This window comes from Trachinotus anak, unplaced genomic scaffold (assembly GCF_046630095.1).
Source record: "Trachinotus anak isolate AG129_WGS33_773 ecotype Australia unplaced genomic scaffold, CSIRO_AGI_Tana_v1 ptg000011l, whole genome shotgun sequence".
NCBI classification, from domain to species: Eukaryota; Metazoa; Chordata; class Actinopteri; order Carangiformes; family Carangidae; genus Trachinotus; species Trachinotus anak.
Window position 1 is genome coordinate 13,381,471 of NW_027273862.1, and position 23,549 is coordinate 13,405,019.

Consider the following 23,549-nt stretch of genomic DNA (forward strand, 5'->3'; position numbering starts at 1 on the left):
GATCCTCAGGGAGCTGACAGAGAACCAGTCATGTTGTAATTTAATCAACCAAATAAATTAATTGGATCTCTTGATATGGATCATCTGTCTGCTTCAGTGGGTCCAGAAAAGCACAGTCAGGAGGAACATGCTGCAGTCATAGAGGATTAATCTACTGCGATGATAGGCTTGGCCCAGTTTTATCAAAATGGTTTCATTTACAGTTTACACCCTTGAAGTAACCCTTCTGTGTTCTCTTTCTGGTTGTCTCCTCCACGGTGTCCACTCTTTCCTCTGTCCTGTGCTCTCTCCAGTCCAATGCTCGCGTCCTACTCTTCGTTGTTGAAGTCACTTCAAGAGGTCATACACAGGGAGGGTTTTGAAGTAGCAGCCCCCATGGTAAGAAGTAGAATTGAATGACTCTTTTTCATTTGCTTTTTTACATTTTTTAAAATGTTTTTCCAACATATTTTCTGCAATTATAACCTTCTTGAAATTTGTAGTATCTTCAATTATTGTAATTGTGCCTAAAACAGCAGCCAAAGCAACTTAACAAGAAATATTTTCCACTTCAGGCCACCATTCCCTTCATGTTGAGTTTTATCACCTCTCATCCAATTCAACCAATTAAGTTGAAGTAGAATGTTAAAAATGTTTTGTTTATTTATTTATTTTTTTGACTCTATTAGTCTAGTAACAAAAAGCACCTTTCAGTCCAGCTTGATGTACAGTTTGTCAGTCAGGTCCCCTCTTGGTATTTGTGGATCTGTTTGTAGTTTTGACACAAAACATTGCTGAAATGAAGCAGGCATGTACTTAAGATGCCTCTGGCAGTGATGCAACACAAAAGGCAGGTATGCATTTTTTTTCGACATTCACTGAATGTCATTAAAGGTGAACTCTTTGACCTGCTGATACTCTTACGTACCAGGTTGCAAATGTCTGCTTGTAGCCTCACTTATTATTATGAGCCCAGCCAAAACATTAGGCATTTCAGTTATAATATGAGATATACATAAAATTACCATTTAAAAAAAAATGGGATACTAGATCTGCACCTGTGACCTGACACATTCCAGCCACCACTTCTCTTGAGTGTCTTTCACCTGCTTGGGTTGGCCTCACCTGTGTGTGTCCCAGCTGTGTGTCTTACCTTTGACATACATCCTTTTAACAATCATCAGTCGTCTACAGTATGCCAGAAACGTACATGGACCCGTCTGTCTCTCTTGGCATTCCTATTAATGTTTTCCACAGGACCAAGTGTATTTCTCTTAACACTGTGATATGCCTGCATATATATGTGTGTGTGTGCATGCATGTGTACATGTGTGTGCGTGCATGTGTTCACCTACATTCAGTGACCCCTCTGCTCGTCACCTGGAGCCACCTCTCCCCCTGTCACTCACACATAGGATTTACCTCCAGTACCCCCTACCCTCCCTCCCCAAGCGCTGTCACTCACACACCAGATTAACTGCTGACATCATTAAAGCAGTGTGCCCGCCTGACATGCTGTTGGCACAGTCCAGGAATGCAGACCGGCACAGAGCGACATGGGCACTGGCACAAGAATGCCCCGTATGGGTGATAGTCAGTGTGTGTGCATTTATTTATTAATTTGCCATCATGGCTTGCTAACAAGATGCAGATTTCATATAAATAGAAAATGTTTCATGTAAATAGCTGATTAGAGCAAGGATTTGTCCTCCTGAGCATATTTGTCTGTCTTTTGAGAGGAGTGAGACAGGAGTGGCAGCAGGACAGTGAGTCTCCGCAGAGACTGGCTGGTGATTAGGTTGTGGTCCCAGGCTGGCTGTAGTCTATATGGCTGGCCTCTGGTCCTTGGCTGGATTCTACTGGCACTGTTCCCTCTTTTTTCTATAGGCTAAACTATAGGAGTTAAGTTTGGCCTCTCCTCCTGATGTTGCCACAGCAACAGTCATGTTACCACAGTCCCCCCCTGCTGGGCTGCACACATAGAAACAGATTTCTAATTCTGTGCCCCTCAAACCTACTGTATGTAGGCAAAACCTGCTAAACAAAGAAAGCCCAAATCTAATAATGACAAAGGCACGCGCGCACACACACACACCACACTAATATTTAAGTATAGTAAGGTATAGAAATGCAGCACTGATGTTGAATGTGTAGAGGAGGATGAACATAGAGTCCAATGTGAGAGTTCTCCCTTGGGAAACTATGAGCCAACTGTGAAAAACCCCCAGAAACAATGGGGTTTATTTTTCTTAGATGCTTGTGATTCTGATCCAGATCCAAACGAAGCTTAGGTCATACTGTTGGGAGAGGAAGCAATGGAGAGTTGGGCGGAGGAGATTTTGGGAGGGTTGAGATAATGGAGGGGGAGGAATAAAGGAGAGGAAAAAGTGAGCAGATTTTAGGCCAAGCTTTGTTAATCACTTTTGGCTCTCACCTCAGTAATCAGGAGCCATCCCGAAGAAAACCCAAATAAAAGGCAATTGTACTAAAGGTTAAAAACCTCTCACAGTTTGGACAGGCTCCTCCATTCTCTCAGTTTCAGTGATATATATCCCACGACTACTTGGCCACTTTCTCTCTGTCTTCATGAGAGTGGGTTACCGTTGATCTCTTGTGGTCGGGTGGGGGGTTTCAAGGGAAGGCACTCCACCCTTACCCAGGCCCCCTTGGCTGCAGAGCATCGCTGTGGTGCCAAGAATGTGCTGGGGTTTCTGGGTGGCAGCCATATTGGAAGCCCGTCTGACAGGTCCATTGTGCGTGTGTCAGATGGCCTCTGTGATTGGGCAGTTGTGTCCAGTCACGTTTGGGCACTGTGTTCCGATCGTCTGTGCTGGTAAGCAGACTGTCCAGTCCCTCTCCCCCACAGTTTGAGAATACTACCCAAGACAGCAGCACCTTTCTGAAATACTTCAAAAGCAGTTATCATTTAATCTTCAAATGCACTCTGTGAGCTTGAGTTAAATCAGTCTGTATTATTGCATCAGTATGATCTGTGGCTGTGCTTCAGGAGAATAGTGCATAGGTCCATAACTCTTTACACATTTTTTGTATTCCTGACCCCGTCTTTCTGCTTGCTGTTTTTCTTATAGTTAAAGTCACGTAACATCCTGCGCATTGGGCTTCATTCTCTTGGCTCAGCTCTTTGGGGCGATGACCTGAGTTGCCATGACAACCCTAGACACCGCCACGCCCTCACTACCTTTCTCTATGGACTGCGTGCTCTGCTGAGGTCATCACTGTCAGTTGCAGTAGTTACTGTACCTTCACATCTCATCCAGGTAAGGCGATGTTTGACACATGAGAACAACTCGACAGAGTTCGTGAGCATCAGCATCCACTCAGAATATAACTTATCTGATGAGTGACTACTGGCCGGCTTGATATAAATCATGATGTACACACTTTTTTTGCTATTGTTAAATAGTTTAGAACTGTTTGTCAGCAGTTTCTGACAAGGGTTATGCAAGGGTTACAAGTCATAACTGCCCTCCTCTCTTCTTCACTTTTTCTTCACTCGACTGTTGTCTCCTACACACCCTCAGAGGGATAAATAAAGTGCTAAATTTGAACTGTCTTGAATTTGCCATTAATGGACACTTAAGATTTTGTTGTGTGAGAGTTAATTTTTGGGCCATGTACTTTTGCTTTGTCTCATTCATTAATGGGACACGGAGTTTGAAGTCTTTTGTCATGGGGCCTCCTCTTGACCCTGTGGTTCAGTGTCACCCTGGTATGACTCAGGCCTGTGAGGGGCCTCTTCCTCTACGCATCACTCCCTCAACAGACCCAGTCAAGTGCACACTTCATTTAGAAGCCTCTAAATCTATGTTTGTTTATTTGGACTTTTAATTACTTGAAGCTGTACACAATGGGTGAGTGTGTGTCTATGCATGCATTATATTCTCTTACAAATCTCCATCCTTGTAGTTGTGTGTGTGTGTGTGTGTGTGTGTGTGTGTGTGTGTGTGTGTGTGTGTGTGTGTGTGTGTGTGTGTGTGTGTGGGGGGGGGGGGGGGGGGGGGTAGGAGTCCGCGTGCATGCGTCTGTGTCCAGTCTGGCCTCTCAGTGTGAAGGTGGAGTCATCTGCTGAGGCATATGGCAAACCACAGCCCTCCCCCAAACGCTCGACCATAGAGGCACACTCACCAGAAAAGCCATCTGAGACTTTCTACTAAAATGTTTTATCTCGCCCGTGCTTCAAACACCCCACCCCCTCATAGTCCTCATTCTCAAGAGCAAGGAAGCTGCGTTATCTGCGATCCCTTTATACAAAGATATAGGTTGATGCTTAACTTTCAAAACAGCTGTGTTGTCACAACATGCTCTGGCTCCAGGCCTATATGCTCAGTGCACAGCGGCCTTGGCCTAGTCAAAAAAGGTAAAGTGGCTAACTAGCAGATGTCAGCTGTGGTGGGAGCGGTCCCCCTGTCCCTCTCTGGCCTGGGTTCCAAACCCTTAATCTGTCTCCTCCCCCTTCTCCACCCTGGGGAGAGAAGTGAATGAGCGGGGGAAGAAGAGGAGAGGGGGAAATTTTGGACTGAATCAGGTGTTGGGTGACTAAGCCAACATGGTGGTAATGAGAGGCTGTTTAGATGGCCATCCATGAAATGACCTTATGATTAGTAACACTGTGAATCTCACTTGATCATGTTGTTATAAGAAAAGAAAAGTGATCATCTGAGGTCGCCACCGTGTGAAAGCTGCTCACTTAATGGCAACAGTGTGTTTGGTATTTTAATTGAAAGAGCAGCTTTCTGCCGGTGCCTTTGCTTAGCTAATAGCTTAGTTAATGTAGCCTTTGGAAGACTGTCTAGACTAGTAGCAGTGGGCTAGCTGGCCAAGACCACACTGGACTTTCTATCCATTATTGAGCAGCTTGGGAAGCTGAGCAACTCACTGAAAGCCTCCTCACAGCAGCCCAGCGCCACAGTCCATCTGAAACATTAATTAGGCTTGTCCTAGCCCGGGCCACCTCCATCATACTATCTCCTGCTACCACACCCATCCCCACAAGTAAACACACAAACACAAAATACACAGTCCTCCATAAAATGCGTCCATGTACACCTCACCTGCTGCTCAGACTAAGTGGTGTCCTGACCTATGCAAATATTTTGATTTAGGGTTTGGACTGGTCAAGCACAGCTGTTTAGTACCACAGCCCTGTGTGGTGGGGCTATAGGAGATGGTCTCATCACAACTGGCAATATTCAGGGGGCCTTTTTTTTTTTTTTAACATCTAGTCATTTAAATTTTACTCTTGCAAAACATTTTACTCTTGCATTGTTAAGTTTGGCTTAAGATTTCAATTTCATGATGGTAATTTTTTTCTTGTCAGTGATAAAGGTCTTAAGATTGGTCTATTTATGTAATTCAAAGACAGTGCCTGACATCTGATTGTTTCACTGCATGTAAAGATGCAAAAGTTTACTAAGCAATACAGCAAGATGTCACATACATTGTATTTATTGCCTGTGAAACCACTTTCCCAGTTCCTATAATTGTTGGGACATTTTGTAATCCTTTTCAGAACAGTTCTCATCATTTCTGAAGTAATATTTTCTGTTACTAGTATTACTTAATGGGTATTAATTGCATATTTTAAACATTAATTTTTCCATTTTGTCCCATTTTTCATTGTGTTTTTGAACTATGTGTACATCAGAATGATGACATGTAGCTGATTCTTTGAGATGATCATTTTTGTAATGTTGTGTCTATGCTCTAAATGAAATCAAATTCTTTGGAAAAACTCCTGTTTCCATTTGTAACCTTGGGAGTGATGTGCATTTGTGCTGTCTCATGCAGTATATAGACTCTCCAATCCCAAGACGTTAGACCAACACAAAAGTCATCACTGCTTCCCTCAGCGCAATGTATTGAATTTTGTGGGTGGATTGTCTACTTGTAGAATAGGACGTCAGTAATCTTATGTTCTAACACGTGCGTATACGTTGACACATCTTAACAGCAAGTTAAACTGTAAGCCAAACAACTGCAATCAAAATGGGGTTAATGAGTAAGTGGGTAAGTCCTGTCAAGTCATGAGCTACCCGCTTAGTCAGGGTAAGATAAATGCTGGGCCTTCCCTTTGACATGTCAGTGGTCGTCAGCGGAGGCTCAGGGTGTTCACGCGATTTACACTGATGGAATCTGAGCTAATTGAGCTAGCATAGACTTTCAGTGCAGAACTGAATCGACTTATTTGAGCTTCTTATCAAGTAAATAACATTTAAAAAAAGATGTAAGGTGAGCGTTTGCGTTTCCTTGAACTCAAGGAGCTGTGGTTGATGTACATGTCTTTCTTACCTCTTTCTGCCCTGCTGTCACAACACTGAACAGCTCTGTGTGCACACCTAGGATTCCTCTGACTTTGAAACTCTTGACTCTTTTCCAAGGAGCCATATCTTTGTACTTAGATACACAAAGGAGAGTTATTATGGCTTAGACAGACTAGCACAGATAAAGTTTAAGGTGGCTATTTCCCTCTCACAGACACTATTGGTCATATTGTACCATTGATGTTTTGAATAATTTGTTGTATTCAAACCCTTGCACTGGCTTTATTTGCTGCTTGTGAGTGACCTCAGGTGTCCTGTAAGTGCTGGTGGTACTGACTGGTGGTATATGCCTACTTTAAAAGTAGGACAAAAATGAAAAGGAAGAAAGAGTGGGGAAAAGACATGAAGGCATGAAAACTGCATTAGGCGGTGGCAGCCAACACACAGAGAAGGATGTGAATGATTCAAGAGGCAAAAGGATTAATAATGCAGGACTCCCTCTCTCCCTCCATCCCAATGTCCCTCCCTCTCCCTCTCCCTCCCCTCCATTCCCTTTACCCTCTGCCTCCATCCTTTTGTATATTTCTCATTCATTCTCTCTATCTACTGTATTCACCCCTGGTTTGTCCTCATTGTTGTCAAGTCACTGACCTATCCAGTAGGGGGAGCTCTCATCATCAAGCCTCTGTTGCTCTCTCCCACTCCTCTGTCCTCCCCTGCTGTGTGAGAGTTTGAGAGTGTGCACAAACTGTGAGCCTTATCGTAAAAATTGTTGTTAGATGAAGTAAAATAATTTCAGTGTGTTGCTCATTGACTTTTCCCTTGCCTCTTTTGTAGATGAATGCTTGATGTAAGGTGTGTGTCCACTTGTCTGCCCTGACATCACCTGTGTCACCTCTATCAGTGTTCTTTCCCCTCTACACCTCATCACCCTCACCTAAGCCATGGGCAGAAATGACCTGGCCGTGGGAAATGATGACCTAATTTAATTGCAACACTGATGGCCCGTCAGGAGGCTTTTAATTACCTGCTCATGTTTTTCTCTCTCTCCCCCTCTCCCTCTCACTCTCTCTCTCTCTGTCTCCCTCTCTCTCCCTTGATCCTACAGGACAGAGCTCTAATGGGCAGCATAACCAGGCTATGTGACAATGCCATAGCGCTGGAATCATTCAAAGGCTCTGAGAGAGAGACCAACCCACTCTACAAAGATTACCATGGTAAGGACACACACACTTGCTTATCTTTCTGTCTCTTTCCCATCAAATACGAGCGCGCACACACACACACACACACACACACACACACACACACACACACACACACACACACACACACACAGGCAGTGCATTAAGGCTGGGGCTGGGCTGTGGATGGAGGCAGGGCAGCCCCCTTGCAAGCCAGGCTGTCAGTGCATGTTAGTGTGCTGCTGCTCAATCAGACGTGCTCCTCAGTAGACAGGCCGGGGGGGATTCAGCTGCCACGCTGTACCCCCTCTCCCTCGCACCCTCACCCCCCTCCATCCCTGCCTCCCCCCCTCCAGCAGAGCCTCTCTCCCTCTCGCCTCGCCCCCTCTCCATCCCTAGTCCCATCCCTTGTCCCATACCCCTGAGGCTCTGGAGCAGAGCAGACCAACACTGGGGAATCGATATTCTCACCATCACTCTCTCTTCCTCTCTGCCTCTATCTCTCTGTCCCTCGCTCAATGTCTCCATGGCCAGCCTGCTCTGCTAATAAATGGAGGGCAAGGCTTTCAGTAGGGGAAGAGGACACTGGTAAGGGACCAATGGAGAGAAGGGAATGAAGAAAGAGGAAAGGAGGGCAGTGTTGTTTGTCTCTACTCTCCCAGTCCTCCATACCATCACTTTTCCTGTACGGTTTTACCATTCCCTCTTTCTCCCTCTTGCTTCCCTCTTTTCTATCACTCTATCACACTCTCCACGCATAAAGGTCAGTTTAAGCGAGTGTGGTATTTTTAGCTATGCCTCTCGAACTCTCCCACTCACTCTTGCACTATTCCTCTCATTTCCCCACTCCCTCCCCTCCATTGGTTAGACAGCCCTGGTTGTGACAGATGAAGGGATGAGGAGTAAAAACATTCAGTGGCAGGTTTTGGTTTCATCCAATAGTATGTTTTATTTAGATATACACATCCCATAGTAATCACATTTTTTCTGCATTGAAAAGGCAGGTGGCTTGTTAACCTATTCACTATATGCGTGTTTTAGTGAATGTTTTTTTTTTTTTTTTTTAATTGTATGAATTACAAAAACGTTCTTTGGAATTTGCAATTAATATTATTTGAATGTCTTGTTCAAAAATATATTTGCCCTCTGTTTAACCAGCCAGAGAAATTCTGGTTGGGTTATGAAATACATTATGTGTTTGACTGTTTTGATGTGTGTTCATGAGTGCAAACGCATCTGGTACGAGTATGAGAGAGCGTGCGAATGCGCGTGCGTGCGTGTTTGCGGCAGCAGTTCAGGGCTGCTCAAAGCATGCTGGGAAGCCTGTCACTGCAAATCAGGCAAGGGGAAATCACCCAAGTGCACAGAGGAGAGAACCCACCATCCCCCACTTTCTCTGTCTGTCTCCCTTTCTCCATTACTCCCTCGATCTCTTCTTTTCACTCTCACGCTCATTTATACCACTCCACTTCTCCAGTATTTTTCCAGTTTTATGAAAATGTAACTTTGTAGTGGATGTAAATGAAAAATGAAGTATTCTGGGGACCCTGACAGCAAAGGCCCTGTCTCTGTGTGTTTGTTTCCTGTCCCTTGTTGCTCTAATGTGTCCCAGTAATTGTTGGCAAATTTCCTTAACAGTTATCCAATCTCCAGCATGTAGGGAATTCAGATATAGAAATGTTTACAGACTGTTACTATGATGCTTTGTGCAAATGTTGTTCGTAAAATACCGGTTTGTTAATTCGTGTCCTAATTTTATTGCTAAACACTACCTTCTACTACATTGACTCATGTAGACAAGCACGGTTTACTTAAAATGAAATGAGGACAAATGTAACCTTGATTTTAGAGCAACATTTTCAGAAATGCACTTTATAATGGTGCATCCTTGAAAGCTTCCTTTTAAGATGCTAAGTGTCAAACCTGCTCAAAGGGATAAACAAGTTTTTGTGGACATGACGAAGAGAAAAATGGCTCCCTTCAATTGTCATAAAACTTATTTGAAATGTATAAAGATTTTACTGTTAGATTTTCTTTTCACACATTTTTTCCACATTTAAACAGAAGTAGCCTGTTACATGTAAAACAAATTAAGACTTGCACTTGTGTTTAACAAACAGTTCATCCAAATATGAAATCAGCGTAAGATATCAGGCACTATTTGATACTTGCCCTGATACAGTTAATGTTTTTAAACAATTTTTTTCTTTATACTGAAATACGATCTTGCAACCCTAGAAGAGGGCAAGATTTTTTTTAAATAGGTTTAGTTAGTATAATAATGGTGTTTAAATTGTTAGTGGTAGTTAGTAGTAATTCTTAGTGAATCTAGGATGTGTAATTTGGGGGAGGAAGAAGCATTATTTTTACATCTTTTACATATTTTACACTTGTTTTACACAGTGTTTTCAGCACTAATCTGCTCTCTCTGTCCTTCACAGGCCTGCTACATGTACGCCAGGTACCTCACCTGAACTGTCTGGCGAGTCAACTCCCTGACCACAAGGACCTGGCCTTTAAGCTCAAGAGAAAACAGTTCAGTATTGAGGTATGTTTTCTAGGTTATTCAGCATACCCAGGGTTTCTTCATAAACAAAACAAAGGGGTTCACTGGTCTTACCCTCTTGTTGTATTTTTAATGCTGTTTCAGTCAGATTCTTTTTGTTTTGTTGCCCCAATTTTACTTCTCTAATGTATTTTTGTAACTCACCATGTAACCATTAACCTAAAACATGAGCTGAATTTAGATGCAGTAATTATTTATTAAGAAAGCCATTACGTTTGTCCCATTCATCTTGTTAATAGCAGTGCAGAAATTAAGTGCTGATGATAATGAGAAGTCTCTCACGTAAGCCAAGCTCTGTCAACCTGTGTTACCTTTTACCTGTTATCGGGTGGTAAAATCAAAGGTGAAACTATTGATTATACACTGTTGCTGCCTCACTTACGCCAGTGTAACATCAAGAGGCAACAGAGTGAGAAAAATTTCTATCTATAGGCAATGAAAAAATACTGGTGGCAGTTAAGTTAAAAGTGTAGTTTGCATTTTCGATATACTGTAGTAGTTTGAATTAGTCACCAGTCATGTTGTTAATGTATGGACATGCCATACATGACAGAAAAAAATGAAGCCACTGCAACAAACAGGGTTGCACTAACAGAAACATTTTAGGTCACAATAGCTCTCAGGTGAGCTTGCCATGCACAGTAGATGCTGTTTACTTTGTCTCATAGGTTGCCGTTCATTCACTTCCCAGCTGGCAACAGCAGTGACCTATTGAGAAAAAGTAGCAGTAAGCAGAAGGTGTACTTTATACTGTGGCCTATAATCTAATTTTAATTGCAATGTTATTTCCAACTTGCCTTCACCGCATCCTCTGAGACACATTGATGTGAGGTCTGAAAGCTTTATAAGGCACCAGAAATACACAAAATATGTTTTCTTCTATAAGCAGGTGTTAAGTTTTTTTTTTTGGCACCATAGCTTCAAATCTTTTGATTAGCTTGACCTTTTTAAGCCTGTATAGAGAGGAGGCCTTCCAATTTCTTCATTCATTTTGATTTATGATTTTTTAACCTCTTTCTCTTTCTCTTCCTGTCAAAGAAACATCCATTTTGCATGTGTCACGTCATCACTCTCTCCCTGAGCAATCAATCTGTCACTGAACTACCACTCTAGAGACAAATTAAGGGGCCCTCCTCTTAGCTCAGGCTCATGATTGGTCCTCATTACATTATCATTACCTTATCACACCCTCTGGTCCTTGGCTCTTAGTGAGGCCTATTGTCTCAGGCAGGAGGTGAAAGGGAGGAGAGGAATGCCAACCCCCCCCCCCAATTCTCCCCACATCCTACGGTCATCCCCATCTCATTTTCTGCAAGCCTGCACCATCCTTCTCACCCTTTCTCCTGTCTCCCACCTACCCCCTTTCTCTGACCCCACAAATAGGCCACTCCAGTATAGATTTATAAGGTCCGTAAAAGTCAAGGTGGTTATCCTCAATGGTCTTTTAATTAGGCCTCTGTATTGAGCAGGCCAGGGGGGCGAGGCCTAGAGAATCCCTGTAGTTCTGTGGGGCCTGGATACCATGTCATATATCCCAGCAGCACACTGTAAAGACCAAGCTTTGTCTGTCTTCCTTGTTTAAAGAGCTTTACTGGAGTTTTTTGTTGAATAGGGACCATACTTTTGTGTTGCCCTCAGAACATAACACTAAAATCAAAATTTTAAAATGGCTGTGATTGTTGACATAAGAGAGTAATAATATGAAATGTCAATCACGATCCTTGGTCATGACATATTGTTATGTGGCGGGGAATTTCCCAGAGAACATTGTATCATATCACCAGTCATGCATCAAATCAATCAAAACAGATTAGTGATTAGTCATTGTAATGCACTATTATGTTCTCATGTTGTGTTCTCTGGCATTGTGATTGGCTGTCATTAATTTGTAAATCACCTGAGATGGAGATGTCACGAAGGTATGAGTGCATGTTGGCTCTACATCCCTTGTTGCAGAGGCATTGGTGTACTTGTGTATTAGATCACACACATGACCACCGTTGTGCCCTGACTACGTGACTCATCATATACCATGTTTGACCTGTTGGTCAACTGCCTCGGTGGGCCGCTGATTGACAAATGACATCGTGATTGGAGCCTAAACCCAGTGTCTGACACGTGACAGCCCACACCATCCCTGCTAATCACCTCATTTACTCAAGCTACAGGACTCCTCTGCCTGGAGCCACATAATACAACATTCTCTGACTGAGTTTGCTCTCCACTGCTCAGTCTGTCTTCTTCCGCACATGGTTGAGGTAAAGCGCCTCTCCTGCTGCTATGCAATTATTTCAACTTTTGACTCCTTTTCCATGTATGCTCTTTGCATATCATCTATCTGGATTAATCTGTGATACGATGATGGTGATTGACAAGTGATTGACAGCGCTAGCTCCTCACCAGCTGGGTCAGGCAGCTACATGTCAACCCAACTGCACATGGAGTCATGCTGATGACTAATTTTTTAACTGCTGTTTGACGAACGCTTCTATCACCTAGCACTTCAGGAACGCGGAAAAGTACTTGTTTGCCAACGTGCAGAGTACAGGATTTGTACCTTGTGTATTTAGTTATATGTAATAAATAAATTAAAATTTGATTGTACATTTTTACAGTCATTCCCAACCCGAAACTCAACACCAACATGAAGGTTCTGCTGGTTCCGTGATAAGGTTACCACGGTAACGGTTTGACGTTTCTGAGAGTTCAAGCTGCGGTTGATGAGCAGTTATTAGCCACAAGGCCTGAAGCCGGAATTAACCCATGGCCCTGTCTGAGCAGGTAGGGGGAGTGTTAGGTGTTAAGACAAGATTAACACATACTCATAGACCCAAAAACAAACATAGCTCCCACACATAGAGATATCGACATTCGTGAAATGGCACAAATGCAAGCACGCACATTTGTGACAGAAACTTTCTCAAACATGCACATGTGTGAGAATTTTTCCCACTCACTCATATTAAGCCGACATAGGCTTCATCAGTAGTTTCACAGTTCAAGATGCTTTCAGGATGAAGTTCTGAAGAATGCGGATGGTACGCAATTACATTCTCCTTACCTTTGTCTGACCCTTTAAACTGACAGGCTATGTGCCTGTGGGGTACTGGGGTGCTAGAGGCAGGTCACGGGGTCAAATACAGTATAAGACGGGGATTTGTGTCAAATTAGTCTTCTCTTAGAGAGACTATTTCAAGGTGTCTGTTGCACTGACAAGCTATGTCACTGGGGCTCTGTAGTCTGTACACATGTATTGGATTAAAGCAAAACGTTCTAGTCTTTGAGAAGTTTTTTATGTTAATGGTTTTTTGTTTTGATTGTTTGTTTGGTTTTTTTTGGTGGTATTTTGAAGTCCTTAGTGGAGAGACTCAGTATAGGAAAGATGGAAGAGAGGAGGATTGGATGTCATAAGGTTCCCAGGCTACATTTATTTACAATAGGAGTTACTGTACTTCACAGTTTCTGGATATATCAACATCTGAGTCCAAATTACAAACTTCTGACTTCACACTGAATAAGACAGCGCTCAAACCAACTTTAGCCCTTCTTGAAAAAACACAGGGCCCTTCATTCAGCAGAAAGGGACCACTTCTATGACGCAGCAGGGTGCCAACACAGAGGGCACTGGCAAAAAACACTGGCTCGTCTGGCAAAACCATTGAACCTTGCTGAAACACAGTGCAGTGCAGTTCATCTGTCATACAGCGTGGAGGCCTGTCAAATACATGCAACCGCACATTCCTGGTAGATTACTTTGTAAGGCAAACACCGTTTTAGTGCTGTTTATCTCACTATCACTACAAAGAATAATTGCTGCAGTAATATTGCCAGTGTGAATTGTAAAAACTGCTTTCAGAGCATTATAAACTATCGTACAGTGTCTTGGCATCTGATAGGCTTTGAGGCTCGTGGATCTGTAACTCAAACTACACTTCCTGGACTGAATTTGATTGACTCACCCGTTGATCAGCAGGACTCCACTCAGGCAGCCCAGTGTTACAAAAAGCAAACAAACATGGATGCCTTATATCAGCCATAGTTCAGTGGTAAAGGTAATTAATTACTAATTTCTTAGATCTATTGTGAATGACTATGCAGCGTATTTTTGTAACCCTCACACTAACAACTCTGCCAACACACAAACATCTTGTGTCCAATAACCGTCCATCCCACATAAGATGAACTTGGCATTGGCCAGTTGAGTAAATTCTTCAGCTGAGTGGAGGCAAAGCAAAGAGGGAGTAGAAAAAGGGTAAGAAGATGATGATTGTGCTGAGTAGAAGAACTCTTTAGGAGAAAAGGAAGGCAAACTGAAAGAGTCCAAGGGAGGTGTATGGAGTAGGTTAATGTTTCTTGGCATGTCCTCAAAACGTCTTTAAGACAACGCCTGTGTCTGCCCCCTGTTGAAGCCTGTGGGTGCCGAGGGAAGGGTGTTAATGGACCTATGTGAGGAACAGAGCGAAGGCTTGGAGAGGAGGGGGGAGGCGTAAGCGGAGAGGAGCAGTTAAGTGATTCTCAGGTCAGGTCTAATTAAAATGAGGGCTTTTCCTCAGAGGCACCAAACCGTCTTATTGAGAGAGAAATAAAAAGGGAGGGAAAGAAAGAATTGTAGAATGCAGAACGAGTTAGACAGAGACCCAGGCCTGAGGGCGTGTCTGTGTATTTGTTTATGTGTTTGTTTGTATTCCATGCCTGGTCGTATATCTCCTTCCCCATGTCTCAAATAATGCTTGGTACTAAAGATCAGAGAAAAGCCAATACTGAAAAGAACTCATATGGAGAAAGAACTGGGTCATTTAATACAGTCTTTCCTCCAGGTTAACTGCTTTCACCACATTTGCCAGATCCTGTGCGTTAAAAACACGTGGATATTTAGGCCTGACTTTCAAACGTTTGGGGTCAATGTCCATCTTTGGTTTTAGAAGGATTTTTAACACTTGTTGAAAAGCTTTTATTGCACTTAATGTAGCGAGTTGTCAACCTGTCTCTCCTCTGCTCTGTGTTTGTGGGGAGGAGCTGAGACACACACAGTGAAACAGAAAGTAGAGGAGAGGAGAGAAACATGACCGTGAATGACAGTAAACTGACACTGAGCTGAAATGAAACTAGTGAGCATAAATTAGGTAAAAACATGAATAAAAATGTAGTTTTAAAAAAAAATGTCAATATGTACTTCCAGAAGTGGATCACGATAACTTGCAGATTGACAGTGAACTTAATATAAACATAAAGCTTGCCTGATGTCCTGAACCTATTAGTAGCATACAGAAAAAACCTTAGGTCCCCTACACTTCTGCCTGTGATTCCCCACGTCTGCCTTGGGAATCATGATCAGATGGGAATGGACCTTTGGAATAATATTCCACTTGAATAATTTATACTTCCTCTGTTGGTGCACACCAGCCTCTGTCGCATTTTGGAATGAGGTGTGCTTATGGTTTGTGCATATATGAGAACGAAAGAGTGAGAGCTCACTGTGGGCCAGTCAGTGGCACGCGATTGTACCCCTCAGCCGAACAATATTCACAACATACATCAGAGTTACATTTATTATTTAACAGGGATTTTATCCATTCTGCAAATGTGCATGTGTGTTTGAAAAGGCCCAGCATGTTCCGTCTCAATGCTGAGTCTTGAGTTTGTGGGCGGGGGGGCTTTATGTTATTTAAGTTTGCTGCTTAAATGGATAGACTAATGTTTGTTGATTTTTTATTAATTTAGAAAACCAAACCCACATCACTGATGCCATTCTTCTAACACCAAATCTCACAAACTCCAGTTTTATGGCTAGAAGTCTAAATCTGGCCTCCCACAGTGGCATTGATTGTCTGATGTGGCACCAAGGTACCATAGAGGATGTGCTTGTTGCCACAAGGTCAAGGTTCAGAAATGATAAAGGAAACTGTCTAAAACATTCCCCAATGAGCCTCTTTTTTTAGTCCAATGCCTAGGGAGAAAAACCGGTAACAGTTGTGTTTGCTGTAGTCGAGTCAAAGCTTAGTAGGAGAATATCTGGGACTTTGCCAAATGTACTGCCCTCTGTACTGAATTATCACTACGCCGAAACGTTTCTTGCAAACGGACAGTGTTAAAGCAAAACAAAACAGGGCATATGTGCTCCTCCTGCCAGGCTGAGTAAGAGTGTGGTCTGCCCGAACTCGCCCTGGAAGTGAAGCTGTTTCATCAGTGAGCAGTGAACCCTTAACATAGTCCATGCACCACTCAGCCCCCATCTGACTAGACTGGCTACACTGGACTCAGACCTGATTAGAGTCCGAGTTGTCTTCAGCTCCCATTAGAGAGAGGAGGGAAAAGAGGCTGTAACTTGCATGCCACCCTGCATCCATGGGGTCTTGTGGTACTATAGGGTATGCGTAAGTGTGTTCAGAAGGGGCTCTCCATTAGCATAATGGTAGTGACTGGGGAACCACAAGCCCCCTGGTGCTTATAAACTGGGTCCACTGTATCTTTGGCTTTTGAATCATTCTATTGTTATTTCCTTTCAGAGAATACTGTCTGATTTTGCCTTAGGTCCATGCACTTTTTGTGCAAGTCTTAAAAACTGTTGGCAAGAGTGGCAAATGTGTTCACTGTAAATGCTGTGCAAAAACTATACTGCTTTTCCTCATAGTGTGGCTTAAATCATAATTCATAATTTTTCCTTCGATCCTTGGATATGTACACCTAATACTTAGGCTACATATCCAACATACATTTTAGTTTTAAAATGCATCACTTTTGCTACATTCATGCGTGTCCACACTACTCCGGATTGTTGGAGCCACTAAAATTGAGACCATTGGAAACACTGCTGGTCCCGTTTTAGTTTAAAAAAACTGGGGTTGTGTTGTAGTCTGGATGGGCAAAAATGGAGACCTTTGGGAACGATGACACAGACACCTGCCTCACCTCCTTATCGGATCTTATCAGTGATAATTAGTCACGCTGCAAGTTGAACTGTGCAGGATCTTAGAATTTGCAATCATGCATATATTTAAAAAAAATCTATGTTGGTATTTGAAAGTCCAAACACTCAGAGGTCAATAATCCCAACGTCTGTTCTAAAATAGAAACTTTGGTACTATTATTGCTGAGATTTGACTACATAGTGGCAAAAGGCAGTGATTGTCCTATTTTAAATGAAGCAGTCCCTTCACAGCTGTTGGTCCACAGAGAAAGTTAAAATTGCCATCATGGAGAACAAACAGCTCCATGGTCGGGGTGGTTCAAAGGTGGAATGTTGATCCGGAGCAGGAGCATCAAACTCAGGAAGGCTCTCTGCTTGGGTCCTAAAAATAACTTTCCCACACTCTCACCGCACAGTGTCCTGGGGGGGTGGGGGGTCAGGAGGAGGAGAGTGTGTATGTATTTCTCTGTGTGTCTGCTCAGTGTTTATGTATCTTATGCTGTTTTAAATGGGGTATAAATGGGGTGGTGTCTGCACTAATTTTCAGATTGTTTTACAACAGGCTTTTTTTCTAAAAAGGTTAAGTCTCTTCTTTCTCCTCTTCAGTAGTTTGGCAGGCAACAAATTGTGCAGTTTTTTGTAAAAATATAAATAAAATAGAACACTTTTTATATAGATATGATCAGATATTCTACTTGGTTTAAAGAGGGTAAAACTCAGCTTTGATGGGTTTGCCACTTTCTGAGATCACTGATTACAAATTTGTGTTGTATAAAATTATATGGTCAAAGGATAGTTAGCTAACATTAATTCCATCACTGCTGCATATAAACCCTTGATAAAAACTGTATTCAATACGATTAGATGAAGTCACCAAATGCATGATCATGGATAGCAGCAGAAAGTTGGCTCCTTAACAATACTACCTTATGAAAGTACTTGGTCATATCCATGAAAGTTGACAATCACATGTCAACATTTTTAAAAGCTTGTTTTTCCCGTTCTCACAACACCATGTCTTGATGTCTTCGAAAAGCCTATCCACATAAGGAGACAGTCTTATTGTTGGGATTCCATAATTTCTAGACTCCTCGCAACAGAATTTGTCTGCTTACTTCATTCATGTGTTTCCATCACAAAAAAAGTAGGCTTAGAGATGCCTGATCAGTTGGACACTTAGCCTTTTTCTAAATGCTTTCTCTGTCAGCAATCCCTCAATAAGTCCTTGCTTGACGAAAACAAATTGGGTCTCTTGATCCTCTTTCTTTCTCTTTATCTCGAAGCACACCATAAAGGCATTTGTTTCAGCTAATCATGGGAGCTACTTAACCCCTGCTACTGTGAATATGGTTGTATTTAAAAAGGATTCACCCAACAGTCAACACAGAGTTGTTTAAAGCAGTGTTGGCCATTCAGAGAAGCCGGCCGGCCGCTGAATGTAACAGTGCTCATGAATTTTACGAGGACAAGTGTCCCTGTCCTTCAGAGTTCACAGGTGGCTATTGAAAGGCCTGGCCACATGATAGAGGATAGTTAGGACACATATAGCGCCCTGAATTGACTTTAATTACACTCAGCAGATGAGTCAAAAGGCCATTGGAAGGACAAGTCTGCACTTCAAAAGGCAAGTTAGAGGGCAAGGTGACGGCACCTTATCGAAACATTTGTGACCCCATCCATGAATTGGGGCGCGTGTGTGAGTCAGTGGTCTTGTGTTTGTGTGGCAAAAATAAAACAATTTTCTTTGTGCCTTGACTTGGTGTGTCTGTGTGTGTGTGTGTATACATGTGTGTGCGCACACTACCTAACACACATACATGAATGTGTGAAGGTGGGGGAGGCTGGGTGGGAGAATACTCCAGTGTGTGGCTTAACCAAACTTTCCTTTTGTCCCTTACAATGATGAGTGATGATGAGTGACAGGGGTGTTAGGAGTGGGATCTGGGGAACAGAATGCACCTAAGCAGTGCTCACCCAAACCCACACAAAAGGCAGCTAAAGGTCAAATCTGAGGCAAGCTTCTTATCCACTGGCAAATAATATTGCACCATTGTATGCAGCACATAATAAGCGAAAACATTTCATGTCTCTTTGCTGTGCTCAGGCTGACATGTATTATTTTGATGCTGTTTCAGTACCATCCTAAATCATTTTGCAAATGACTTTGCAATCCTTTTGGAGTATACATATTCTGTCAGTTATTGATTACTCCATGTGTTTCAACTGGGAGTCTTATCATATTGAAAAAATAAAATACCTATTGCCTTGTGTTTATCTTCTTTTTAAACAAGAGTTGCAGTTAGAGGCTCACTCTCTCAGTTTAACCTCCTTCTATTAACCCAACCACACTGCACATCGGTGTGTCCCCTCTCTGTGAAGCAAGTAAGAAAACATGCACTGTTGTTCTTTTGTTACGCAAAGTCCATACATTCTGCTTACGCAGCCCAACAATACACGCACCCCTCCTCTTACCTCCACACACACATTATGCCCCACTGCTAGCCCAGGATGAGGACGACTTGCGTGCAAGTATTTCCCAGGAGGCAGTTGTAGACTGAGGGTTCTGAGGCCCGGGGATGGCTCTAGATGGCGGTTAGCGAGGAACCAGTATTTTTTTTTTTTTTTTTTTGCCTGCACTCCTCCTACCCCTCCCCCTTTCTGAGCTCAGGCAGTGATCGTAATGGGGGGTGACAGCTCACCTCTCCCTAGCGTGCCTACGGTCTTCAGAGCGTTAGACCCCCCCGTGTAACCCCCCCCCCCACCACCCCCCAAGTCCCGGAAGGCCACAAAGGTTGCTCCATATGTTAGTCTGAGGATTCTTATGAATCTTTTTTTTTTTCCAGACAAGTATATTTTTCTGTCAAGTCTTGACGTTTTTGTATAAATCAAATTGAATCATATATATATTTCTGCTGGATCCCCTCATCATAAATATATATTTGCTCAATATGGAGTGCCTTCCATTGTTTTATTTTTTTATCCTCTGCCTTCTGTTCTTCTGTGTGAGTTGTAACCCAGTGGTGTGAAAAGATCCAGGGACTGAAGTTTCACATCTATTAAAGGTTTCGTGTTTGTAGAGGGAAGTGATCTGATGGCCTGATGTTATACACTCACTTACACATACTGTTTGTGTGGAGACGTCATCTCCACTTGCTTCATCACCCACTGATAATGTGTGTGAGTGTGTGTGCTGCTGCACATGTGCTTAGCATGCATTCAGTCCAGACAGTATATCTGGACTAGCCTTTGGAATTTTATAGCAAAGGTTTTGTTTTTAAATCTCCTAAACATTGTTTCATTTATTTTGTTTGACAACACGACACAACTGCTAGAGTTGAAAAAGTTTGAAGAAATTCAGTATTGTTTTGTTCACTCAAAGGCATGATGGGAGTATTTTATGTTTCTTTTGCAGACATCCAAAGTTTTCACGCATTGAGTGACTTGGTTTACTCATATTAAAAATCCTCACCTCAACAAGAGAAAAGATCCCAGCAAGCGTCCCCCTCCAGATAAATCTCATAGGACATAAAAGTTAACAGCCTCCTTTGATGCACGTCCTTAAACACACTCCGACATTCAGCAGTCCTCATTTGAGGTTTCTGCATCAACAGAAGTGCAAGGAGACAGAAGTTGTAATGCACAAAATTATAATTAAATCAGTACAGTGAATTTTTTGCACCCCCTCAATAGATTGTACATCTCAGTGTTTGTGTTTGTGTGTGTGTGTGTCTTTGAATCTTAGCTAGAGTGTTAATGCTTTTGCAAGTCTGGGATAAATGGCTAGTAAAATTGTATAATGAGGAGTGTGTGTACTGAGAGGAAGGTTTGCATGCTTAGATGGGCGAGGAATAGCGCACAAAAGCATGTGTAGTGGTGAATATTAGAGTAGGCTGAGTGTTAGCAAGGTCACTCTGTGTACAGAAAGAAGTACTTTCCCATCTCAAACTCACTTGCTCTCCCTCTGCCTATCTCCCTTTCACTCTGTTTCTTTTGTCAGAGACTTCTTCCCTCCACTCCTGTTTTTTTAATCATAGCTTTTTAAGAGTGTTGCTTTCTCTACATTCAGACCCCTCATTCTAACTTAACTGGCTTCACATTTACCATTTTCACCTCATTTGCTACCAGACGCATAGTCAGCTTGGTATCTTATAAGCTGCTGTCTGTTTTTTAAAAAGTTGTGAATGGAGAACATTCAAGCTAAACTCAGTTGCTGAACCCCAAAAGAAGGAGAAAAAAAAGATGTGCGATCTCATTTGCATGTTTGTACGGAAGTGCAGCACTGCTGTGGGAATCAATCTGCAAGAGTAGAATATGCAAGATAATTACCAAAAGGGGTGTGTGCAGCTTCCCAGCATCTTCTCCAAACACGCTGCAGGCTAAAGTGGAATCCCAGCCACACCCCACATATTGCCCCATGTGATGTTTGGGTATTCATCGGGCACTTGCCCTGGACACGCACATGAACCTTCTTTCTTTTCTCAATCTACACAAGCGCATTACCACTTCTGGCCTTAATGACAGCCTACATATCAGAGACTAGGCATTGACCTGGTGTAATCTGACTTGTCTTAATTACAGACAGTATCCAGTAATAGGCTGCTTCCATAGATATCAGCCATTAGAGTAGTGTCTCTGACAGGAGAGGCCTGATTGGCTACGAGGTAGGTGATAAAGAAGCCATGCCTCATTTACCTCCAATTTTTTGTTCACACATCCCTGTATTAAAGTCAAGCGTGAAGATGGCAAAGGCCTGTGTTAAACTGATTTATGTGCTCTCCTGTGTGGTGGTAGCTAATCTGCTCCTCCTGATTGCATTGTCAGCAATCAGTGCTGCTCTACAAGTAAATGATTTCACTGGCTGAAAGTTGTTTCAACAAAGTTAGAAGTTTTCATTAAACGGTCTCTTTTCTGGACTCATTAAAATTGATATCAGTGTTGCATTCTTCCTTTCTCTGTAGCGAGCTTATAAAAGGATCTTGCCCAGGCCTTGGGCTTGTCTGTGTGGTTTCCCTTCCAAAACCTCAGACGAACTGCTCTTGTCTGCTAATTGAGCTAACCCACAACAAGTGTCCACAAAAAGACTTTACAAACTCGAACAAGATGTTCTTCTTTCAGCAGACTTTTACTGTTTCCTCTCAACTATCTGTACTTGTCCAACTTTCCTGTCTCCCCTCAAGTATACACACAGTCTGACCAACTCATCGTGTTTCCTGGAGCAGGTGCTTGGATGTTATGATTTACATCAATGTAAATGATGACTAGCTGGATATTGATGATAGATTCGCAATCGTTCCATCTCACCCATCCACTTTGCCTTTGTTAGCACCAGAGCAGCATGTGATCTGATGACATGATATGTTTGAGTAATTCCACAGACGGCTTCACCATCCATTTCAAATGCCATAAAACAAAGTCAAACCATTAAAGATAATATACCCATTATTAGTATGGAAATTAGAAACAGAATGCCATAGAGTACTGAAAGCTTGTCACTTGAGTGACAGTTAAAGAAACTCCTGGTTCAGTGCACTGTATTTAAGATATGTTTGATGTTTTTCAAACTCCATATTTGGCACATTATCCTCGGGTGGCAGCTCACACCTTGTTGGTATTTAAGACAGATTTTGACGAATATTACTGGATCGTGGTGGCGGTTGCATTTAAGGGTGCAGCTCCCTCATAACAGGGAGGTGTCGTCTGCTGACAGATCACTGTCTGGATGAGAGAGCACAGCAGCATCCCACCTCATTACCGTAGCAACACACTAACCGAGGGACCGACACACTGCTCGCTGTGATTAAGATGTAAATTTCCTCTAATTGGAATGTAAATTCATACATTTATATGAAGACGTCAGCTGTCAGATTGCAATATTGTGTCCTTTTTTCTCCCTCTCCCCTGTTCCCCAGGCAGGGACTAGGTGCCTGTAATCTGTATCATACTCCCGCAGCCCATCCTGGGATTTGCCGTTTGTTTAATGGCGGGCCCATTGTCCCGCTTCCAGGCCGTCATTGTAATGCTTCCCATTCATGTTTCTGTGTTTTGTTGCAGTCTGATTTGCTCTTGCTACCTGTGTTTGTTCCTCCATGCATGGCTGAGCCATCAGGGCTTTGGGGATGGGGAGGGACTTTGAGACGGGGCTGGGGTCATTGGGTGGCCGTATTTTGTGTGTGCATCGATTACTTCTGCTGAATGTTCCTCAATGCAAATAAGTCTGCCACTTTGAGAGGAAGCACATGTATCTGAAGTAATTAATTTTACCCTTGAATGCCAGCTGTGGTGTTGGTTTGATATGTTCCAAATTGAGCTTTCTCACCAAAAAGGTGTTAATTTAGGGATTTGGCAGATGAAGTAAGTGTGTTTGCCAATGTATACTGGGATGCATAGTTTTTGTCCTTCTAATTCTGATATTGTGCCATCATGGGGGATTGTGATTGTGAGATTACATTGTGAAATGAAACATGAGGACCCAACCTTTAAACTGACAACATACAAAATTCTTCCCTCTCAAATGTTACAATAGGTCTTGTTATTGTTATATAATAAATTGTCATTTTTCTGACTTTTACTGACATGCTTTTATAATGTGTGTTAGTGATGATAACATTGCAATATAGTTAATCTAATTCAGT

At 42.6% G+C, this 23,549-nt stretch overlaps 1 protein-coding gene across 3 annotated transcripts in view; it reads left to right on the forward strand.

The window, feature by feature from the left end:
• The window catches only part of elp4 (elongator acetyltransferase complex subunit 4), a 51,139-nt gene that overhangs the window by 11,796 nt on the left and 15,794 nt on the right, over window positions 1–23,549 (forward strand). For all 3 annotated transcript variants that reach the window (XM_071488208.1, XM_071488209.1, XM_071488210.1), the window contains 4 exons: window positions 294–378; window positions 3,069–3,257; window positions 7,369–7,477; window positions 9,886–9,992. In XM_071488208.1, the coding sequence (XP_071344309.1) occupies window positions 294–378; window positions 3,069–3,257; window positions 7,369–7,477; window positions 9,886–9,992 (490 nt within the window). The remainder of the gene's footprint in view (window positions 1–293; window positions 379–3,068; window positions 3,258–7,368; window positions 7,478–9,885; window positions 9,993–23,549) is intronic.